Source organism: Magnolia sinica, chromosome 5 (genome assembly GCF_029962835.1).
Source record: "Magnolia sinica isolate HGM2019 chromosome 5, MsV1, whole genome shotgun sequence".
Lineage (NCBI taxonomy): Eukaryota > Viridiplantae > Streptophyta > Magnoliopsida > Magnoliales > Magnoliaceae > Magnolia > Magnolia sinica.
In genome coordinates, this window is record NC_080577.1 from 307,956 (window position 1) to 317,402 (window position 9,447).

The 9,447-nt window shown below is 39.5% G+C and overlaps 1 protein-coding gene across 7 annotated transcripts in view; it reads right to left on the bottom strand.

Moving 5' to 3' along the window:
• Nucleotides 1-4,517, bottom strand: part of LOC131245027 (uncharacterized) — a 53,564-nt gene extending 49,047 nt beyond the window's left edge. For 6 of the 7 annotated variants that reach the window (XM_058244188.1, XM_058244189.1, XM_058244187.1 and 3 more), the window contains exons 1-3: nucleotides 4,158-4,517; nucleotides 1,140-3,959; nucleotides 954-1,057 (exon numbers count right to left, since the gene is read on the bottom strand). In XM_058244188.1, coding sequence (XP_058100171.1) covers nucleotides 954-1,057; nucleotides 1,140-3,959; nucleotides 4,158-4,319 — 3,086 coding nt within the window. In that variant the 5' untranslated portion in view covers nucleotides 4,320-4,517. The remainder of the gene's footprint in view (nucleotides 1-953; nucleotides 1,058-1,139; nucleotides 3,960-4,157) is intronic. The other variant, XM_058244190.1, reaches the window with a different exon arrangement.
• Nucleotides 4,518-9,447: the final 4,930 nt, after the last annotated feature.

Genomic DNA, 9,447 nt, shown 5'->3' on the forward strand with positions numbered 1-9,447 from the left:
GCAAGAATCAGTCAGATGAGAGGCATACTCGAGGCTCTCAGAGTGGCTTCATCGTCACAAATGGCATATGGGAGCAAAACACTCAATGGCATTGGAGAGATCAGGAGACTTTTCAGTTCATTCCTTCTATGATTCACTTGGTGAGCCTAATCTGAATGAGGAGAGCAGGAGACTATCATTCATTTGGTCTAGCGATGCCCCTCCGAAAGTGGCAGCGTTTATATGGTAGGTGGCGAGGAACGAGATTCTAACAATTGATAATCTTCAGAAGAGGGCAATGATCATCCCAAATTGTTGTGCATTATGTACGAAAGCGGTCGAGACGGTAGATCACTTATTCTTCCATGCCCCTTTGTCTCGAAATTGTGGGATGGATTCATTGCATTTTTCCGGTCACCTTGGATGATGCAGAGCTCAATCACAGGCTTCCTTTTGGCATGGCCCAGCCATAGCACAAGAAGAGAGAGAGAGAGAGAGAGAGAGAGAGAGAGAGAGAGAGGTGGAAGCTAATGATGAAGGTGGCAATATGGGGCATATAGAGGGAGACGAATGCACATCACTTCCAAGTCACAAGCAAATCAGAGGGAGATGTATATATAAGGGTAAAAATGAATGTAATTGGGTGGATTTCTTGCTTAAAGGATTTTGAACCAAATGATGGGTCAATCTTAGCTAGTGTGTAATCTATGTAAACATAAGCCGTGTGCTCCTCTTTCAATAATGTTGTTAATTCTTAAAAAATAATAAGAAGAATAATAAGAAATAAGTATTAAAAAAAATCACGTAGAAAGTCTTTCTATGTCCTGCATAGTTGTTGTACCATGGGTGACATATCTCCTTCCGTCTGAGAGAAGATGTGGCTAATAGATGCAATCATGAACATGCACAGTTGATCTAATCTTCTTACAATTAAACAGTGAAAAAACAGGAAAGTAAAAAAAAAAAAATTGCACCTGCTAGCTGCTGAAGTGGAACGAGACAAGCTAATCATGCGTTGGGCAAGGGAAACCATTGCCAATGATTGCATTGTACAAAACTCAGATGAAGACCTCCAAAGCTGAAATGTTAAGAGAAAGTCTTAGGGTTTACGGAGAAGACTCAAAACACATGCCCTGACAATTAACAGTTTCTTAAAATACCTCAAGTGTAGCTCTCAGACCAGGGAAAGCTACTGTCAAAGAGCCTTTATCACCTTGCAAACCAGAAGCTACAACAAAGCTTTCTGGTTTGCATACATTCATTTCATCAGTCAGATATTTGTCTAGCTCCTGGTCAACATTCCACAAATGTAGAAAAGATAAGCTGAAGCGAAGTAAACATCCTTCAAGTGATCTGACCCATGTATGTTCTTCTATGGGATGACTTGCAATCCCTTCCATATCGCAACTATCATTTGAATTTGTTTTCTCCAGCTGCTTCTCTGAGACAAGAACAATCTCTTGCTTGCCACCATTCCCTACAGACTCTTTATGCCTTTGACATGGATACATCAAAGATGAGAGATTGAATTTCAGGGTGGCAATTCCGGGATAAGGGCAGGAGCATTTGATAAGATGCTTCTGGTGTTGGAGTGGAAGTGATGGAGCTTGCTCTATAGAACTATGATCAGCTGCATGAGAAGTAAACTCATGAGCTGTTTTTGAAATCGGTAACTTTCCTTTAGTATCATGTGCTGGAGAACCATCAGAACCATGGAAGTCCATTATTCTTTGCTGAGTGTTGCCTGCTGCAAGCGACTTAGTGATCCCCTTGTCAAGATCTGTAATATGCGATTGTGCAACACTTGTATCTTCAGTTACAGAAAGGAGCAATGAGGATGCCGAAGTAGTGCCACCCAGTATGTTGTCGGTCACTGAATTTACATTGATACCTCTGCAGAAATGATCAAACATTGAATGAGAAGCATTACCACGAAGGGTGCGCTCTCGAGCACCTGTCTTAACATCCCAGAGGTATAGAGCATTAATTGCACCAGACGAAGCAGAGAAACTCCTGCACAAACACGCTATGTAACCTCTCCTGCTGTCCCATACAACCATTGTTGGATAGCTTGGATGTCCAGGAAACATTCTTTCTACCCGTAAAGTCTCAAGTGAAACAAGAGCCACACAAGAATCCTCCCCAACAGAGAGAAAACAATTACTCCAAGGACAGTCCGTCCAGGGCAGTGGAAGAATAATTTGCCTGATTGGAGCCACATGGTGGTGCATTACTGAAACAAGGCTACCGACATCCATATCCCATATACGAATCGTGCAATCAGAGCTTCCTGATACTAACGCCCGTTTGAAATGTTGTTCACTCGAGGTTGCAACCATATGGTGTGCTGCCAAGCAAAGCACAGCACCCGTGTGTCCCAAAAGAGATTGTTCAGATATACATGGATCGATGTTATGATGAAAACTTCCATCAATGAAATTTGGTTCCTGATGAAACATCTCAAATCGAACTACTTGTATTTCACCATTATAGAAGCCATAGACTACAGCATATGGAGCATAAAAATCTTCCGAAAGCACCAGTGAAGATGACACAATCTGTCCTTTCAACAGAAGACCATTGCCAAAGTTTGTAGGACTTGCAACACAGTTTTGGTGAGAACTTTTATCAGTCTCCCCTTCAGTTGCTTTTAGGCATGCGTTCTGCCTGACAGCCTCAGTTTCAGAAAGAGAACAGGATGTCCCAACCCAATCACCAAGAAAACTACCTTCCCCGACCATGATGCAGGAGCAAGGATCACCAGAATTGTCGCTTTTCTTTATACCTAACTGCCCATTGCTAACAATCTGCGCCATCAGAGGCTGATGCACTAGCCATATTGAGACACGAGGTTGCCACGATGTTGAAGCATGCACTTCAAAACATAATGATTCTATACGAAGAAGATAATCATTCAACTGACAGTAACTAATTAGCATTTTCACAGAGTGTGGAGCAGCAACAGCAGCAGGGATTTCACAACAAGGCTCAACATCAAACGTGACACCAGAAACCGATATCTTATACACGATAGCAGCACCCGTGTCACTCCATACAGCAAACTGTTCTACAGATCCTTCATCTGCATCCAATGCATTGTCACTACAGCCACTCTGAAGAAACATGCCCCCAATTGGGCACGCCGGAGTAAGAGGGCCTTCATTGCAAAGCAAACCATCAGCTAAGGAGATTTCGCAAATAGCAGTCTCACTGGTCCTTGACATAAATGTGCAGTGAGTCTTAAATACAAGAGCCAATAGCTTTCCATTAGCTGAAACTGATACTGCCTGTACCCCATCATGCTGCAAACTGTCAGCCTCAACAGATGTTCTTCCCATGTATGAAGAGCTTCTCTGCAGACCACTCCCAGCTTCGCCATTTGGATCAGGCTCCAGTATTGCAATTGATTCTACCTGTCCAAGTGCATCTGTCATGATCACTGACTGTTTTTTCATGTCCTCAAAAGATGGAACTACAGCCATGAATTTCAATGACCCAATGGTCAAGCTCCCGTGGAAGATAGTCTGGACAATATTGAGGGTGCATGAATCGACAATGACAATAGAACATTTTGAGGTCCTTCTGAAATGTGCTTCTTTGTCAGTTGCAGTCTCATTTTGAAGGTAGCCAGGGTTCACAATCTCGGCAGTTTCAACTGAACCGGAGTTTGATGCTTGCATAGCATCAGAAAAATTGCAAGCAATGCAAACATATCGCCTGGACAAAGGCAAGGATGACAGGAGAGATGGGGTACCTACCCATGGAGGCAATTTTCTTCTACGCCTACAATGGCCGCTACCTCTGCTCCAAATGCATAACACACCATCAGTACAAGCACTCATTAGTGCAGCAGAACCAGATGAGGTCGAGCTTACATTACTTGAGCTCTCTTTCTGTCCATGGCTAATGATCGGGATGCAAATTTCTAGACCTACTATGGGAGTGGCATGACCACACAGCATTGCCATTGGCCAAATTTCCTGTCAAAGTTTATGGTTCGGATGTTAGTAATCAAATGTAACGATGAAGGATGGACGGACGGTGGCAAGTGCATAAAATATCAATGGATTCCGATTTGACAATGTCCATGGAAATTAAAATTAATTAAATAAATAAGGTGGATATTCATTGACTTAGGAAGAAAGAAGAGAAAACGAGAGGGAGGAAGAATGACCTACCCGATTGTGAGGGGGGTTGAGGTTCCACCAGATGATGGAGCCATCGGATCCGCCCGTGTAAAGGGTGGGCGGCTGATTCAAGACAGCGCGAGCAGTTATCCTATGATGATGGAGGTGTGGGCTACCTCCGTACCAAAGGCACGCCACCGGCTGGCATCGCATCTCTCTCTCTCTCTCTCTCTCTCTCTCTCTCTCTCTCAAACGAAGAACCAGCCAAGACTGTCTCTCTCTCTCTCTCAAACAAAGAACCAGCCAAGAGTTTACAAGGAGAAGCGAGTCTCAGCGGAGTAGAGGGGGGAAAGAGTCATTCCGCATACCAATATAAAAATTTGGGAAGAAATGATGCGCAGTTGGCGAGGAGAGACCGTGCTGTATAAAAACCCACAACCCGTGCGGAGGCGAATCAGTCAGGTGGTGTTGCCATGTGTTGGGTGCTGTGGGGCCCAACGTGATGCATATATTTTATATCCGAGCCGTCCATCCGCTTTGACCTCTCGTTTTAGGAAATTAACCCAAAAATGAAGAAGATCCGAATCTCAAGTGGACCACAGCACGCCCCAGTTTGATGTATATGTTGGATCTGAGATGTTTGTGCATCCATCAGCATGAGGAATATTTTTGTCATGTGATGGATATGGCATCCAAGCACCATGTAAGAGCCTTAAAAAAGCACTGTTTAAAAGCAAAAGTGAAAGGAAAAGTATTGATGGATGTGCTGGATCTGAAATATATGTCCTGCGGGAGCACGAATCAGCATTTCCATGGAGTATTTTTTGTTAGGTGATGGATCCACGGGGTGTTGGGCATTTCCCCCCTGTGAGGCCTGAAACATATTTTCGTCATGCGAGTCTAAAAAACAGCACCGCTTTTCAAAAAAAGAAAATAAGCTTAAAAGTTTTTTACCAGCAGCGAGAAGCCAAGCCCAGTCATAATCAACAGAAATCAAGGCCGAGCAAAGCGAGAGAGATGGGCCTTAGCCCTATCACAATCAACGAGACCAAAACCTAAGGAAAGCAAAGGGGCGTGGGCTTAGACAAAAAGGAACTAGCACAGGCACATAAATCAAAATGCAGCCCGTGGCCTAAAGTCTAAAATGAAATTAAAATGCAGCATATGGGCCAAAGTCTAAAATTAAATGCCACTATGGTATGATTAAGTGTTGATAAATATTTCAAGAGTAAAGAATTTGAATGCTGAAAAATAAATTAAAAATATATATATTTCTAATTAAGCTAAAACATGTATCTAATACGATATCCTTAAAGTGTAGTTCACCCCTCATTTTATATTAGAAATGGACCATGAGTTGTCGGCGAATTGCTTCCAGGATACAACAAGTCTTATTTAGTCATGTGTACAACAATCACGAATAGATCGCCTTGGGGACTCGGCTAATGTAGTTAATGTATTTGGTAGACTTAGTGGATAATCAGACTCAGAACTTAGTGAGTTTGAATACACAGAATGTTACTAACTTATTTAAAAGAATATGAGAAAGATTCTGTGTTCTTGCAAAGGAGATCGATTGGATTTATTATGCTCTAAACCCGTAGGGGTCCGGTTTATATAGATATAAGGAATGGATCATTGCACCTAAGGCTATCAAATATCATAAAATTGCAAAACTATTTATGACCACTGACTCATTTAACCCAGATGTTTCAGACCGTTGGATTAAAGATCTACCCGTTTAAATCATTAGATGGCTGGCGGTTTTCGAACCGTTGGCATTGACCAAGCTCAATTTCTAGTCGTTCTGAAATGGACAAATCTAATCGTTTCAAAACTTTTATATAAGCGCATGTGCGAAGTGTAAAGTGGGTCATTGGCGCCACTAGTGTCTCTATAGCTACACTGCACATGTCATCGCTTGTGCACGTGCACCTACACAAGCGATTCATCCTGGATGAGGTCATCTTATTACTTTTGTTTCTCCAAAACTTTTTACTTATCAGTTACTTGTCCTTATCAATTTAATTTGAACTTAAAGGTTTTCTAATGTAATGTTGGGTTTCCATTACTTGTGGAACTTTGAATGGAGAGTTTTAACCACATCCCTCTGGATAATGCCCTTACCATCTCTTTTATTATAGGTTTAGTGAAATGATCAACTAAGTTATTTATAATGAAAAACATTATTCGTCCTAGATAAGATCATCTTATTTTTATTTTTATTTTTCTGAAACTTTTTATTTATCAGTGACTTGTTCTTATCCATTTAACCTAAACTTATAGGTTTTTTAATGTTATGTTAGGTTTTCATCACTTGTGAAACTTTGAGTGGAGAGTTTTAACCACATCATTCTGGATAATGTTCTTACTATCTCTCTTATTGGAAGTTTAGTAAAAGGATCAGCTAAGTTATTTTTTGACTTCACATATGAAATCACAATGATTCAATCTTGAATCGACTGCCTTACATGGTTATGTCTCAGACTTATGTGTATGGACATTGCATTATGTGTGTAGTTGTAGGTTTTACTATAGTGGCCTCACCATCACAATGAAGTGAAATAGCGGGTATAAGCTTCGCACATAACAAGATCTATAGTATATGATCCCTTTGCCACTCAGTCTTTTTGTCTGTTGCAATCAAAGCTATAAACTCATATTCCAACATCGAGTGTTTTCTACGTGTCTATTTCTTGGATCTTTAAGAAACAATTGCACCTCATCAGATGAACAATCACCCTTTTATGGACTTATTATCCCATGCACTCAATATCCAACTTGCATCGATATGTTATTCAAATACGATCGAAAATTCTATGTATATATTATAGCCCTAGTTATTTGGTCGCTTTGAGGTAACAAGAACTCTACCAATAGCGTTCTAATGTTTTGTGCTGGAAGTACTAGTAAACCTGCTTAATTTACTCACAGCGTATGTTTTATCCAGTCATGTGCATTGTATAGCATACATAAGACTGCTTATATCACCAACATATTAAAGTTGTGTAATTATTATTTATTCGAACTTGATACTTATATCAAATGAGGTATTTGCCTCTTTAAATTTTAAGCGGTTAAACTTATTATGTATTTTATCAATGTAATGAGACCGACGCAGCGCATAACTCCCGTTATGTTTTTAACTTTGATACATAGGATGATATTCACTTATCTAAGATCCTTTATTTTAAAATTGGAAGAGATAAACCCCTTCGTTTTAGCTACACATTTCATTGCATTATTGATAATTAGCATGTCGTTAACATATAAACATATAATAATAATGCAATCACCATGGACCTTAGAGTAAATGCACTTATCAGCTACATTATGAAAATCATAAGATGACACATTTGAATTGAAATTTTCATGCAACTATTTAGGTGCTTGTTTTAATCTATACATTGACTTGATGAGCCTACACACTTTATTTTCATTTTCTGGTGGAACAAACCCTTCTGGTTGCTCTATATATACTTTCTCGTCGAGGTCATCATTCATGAATGATGTATTTATATTCATTTGGTCGATGTGAATATGATGTATGGATGCTATTTAGCTCACATATCTGAGTGTGCAATAGGTTTAATACTTTAGATAATCCATTAATAGTAGGGAATGATTTCTTAGTCATCTTATACTGTATGCACATGTTAATTTATCATTCTTACTTTCACTATACAAGATTAATCCACTTTTAGCCATGAGTCTCATGGTATTATAGCCTACACGTGCTAATGTACAATGCCACAAGGATACAGACTCAACCACATAAACAAAAGAATTATTTTCATTAAGCAAGGGTTTGATCGTCCCATTACAAGCATACCTTTTCCAAAAAAAAAATCATTCATGTATAATATCAACTTGTCGGATTCATATACTACCATAATCATTGGTTTTCCCAAAAAAATTCATAAAACTAAGGTCCTTCTCATGTTTGGGCAATGTAGCACGTTGGTCATGATTACCTTCTTTACAGGGGTAAACACAAGTTCCACGGTTCCTTTGTTGACAACCTTTGACCGGCCTTCGTTCCCCATTTGAAACTCTTAATCATTGGTCGTGTCTTCACGGATCTTAAAGGTAAATTTGTTATAGCACACATGTACTATGGCAGTTGTACCCTACCACAAACTGGGGACTTTTCCTTTAACCATATTCACTTCGGTGATAATTGGGACTATGCCATCTTATACTACACTAGCCTCTTTTCTTAAGCCTCCCGCATTCTCTATAGACTCTGGTCTTTCCATAGACATAGCAAGACCCTTTGAGCTTGTTTAGTCCGTGAGATTAAATTATATGGAATTGTATTATATGAGATTAATACCAGTATTGCACGATGATTGCATGTCTGGAAAATACAATGGTATTTGAGTCATCCAATCCTCATGTTTGGGATAAAAATCTTGCTATGGGAAAAACACTAGAGTAAGGAAAATCCTATTTGGTGAACCATGGAATTGTAATCAATGAACCAAATTCGCAATGGATGTCGGTCACTCATACATGTATATTACTAGAATGTTATATGTAAATGGTGTCTATGGATGGACGACATTGATAAAACACATGCATCAATGTGGGGCTCACGTGTGTGGCGGATTTCAAAATCCACGGAAATTCAGCATGGGACCAAATGCAATTCCATCCCACCTAATTCCAACCCTTTATGTACTCCCCAAACGTCGAATGGACTTTGCATGAGACCAGATGTAATTCCATCCCACCTAATCTCATATAATGCCATGCGCCAGACGCCCTATTTGGATTTTATGTTCTTATTCTTTTGGGACTTTTTGAATTTTTTGTTATATTTATTAGGTTTTAGGGATTCATTCTTCTCCGGATTATTATTGTTCTTTGATGGTTTTTCTACTACATTCATCTTGGATAAGAACGCACTATAGGCATCATTTTTTTTTGTCTCAGTTGCGATATTCTTCCTCAATTCGAATATGTCTTCAAATTTGTTCAAGGTAGACTTTTAAAATGTATGCAGTAACCTGTTCATGTAATCTTTCCAGATTGGAGGCAGTTTAGCTATTATGGCCCCAACTTAGAAGGATTCAGCTATATCAATTTTTAATAGTTTTATCTTATTTATGATCAGTTGCAATTCTTGGATATGTGCCAATAGAAACTTATTGCCTACTATTGTGAAGTCGAAGTACCTAGCAATTAAGATTTTATTTGTTCCTTCCTTTTCAACATTGTGCTTGAATTCCAGTTCATTTCAAAATTCTTTGGCCAAGGTTATTCCAGTGTACAAGTCATATGGATGGTCGGATAAGGTGTTTACGATATGACCATAACACAACAACTCGTCTTTTTG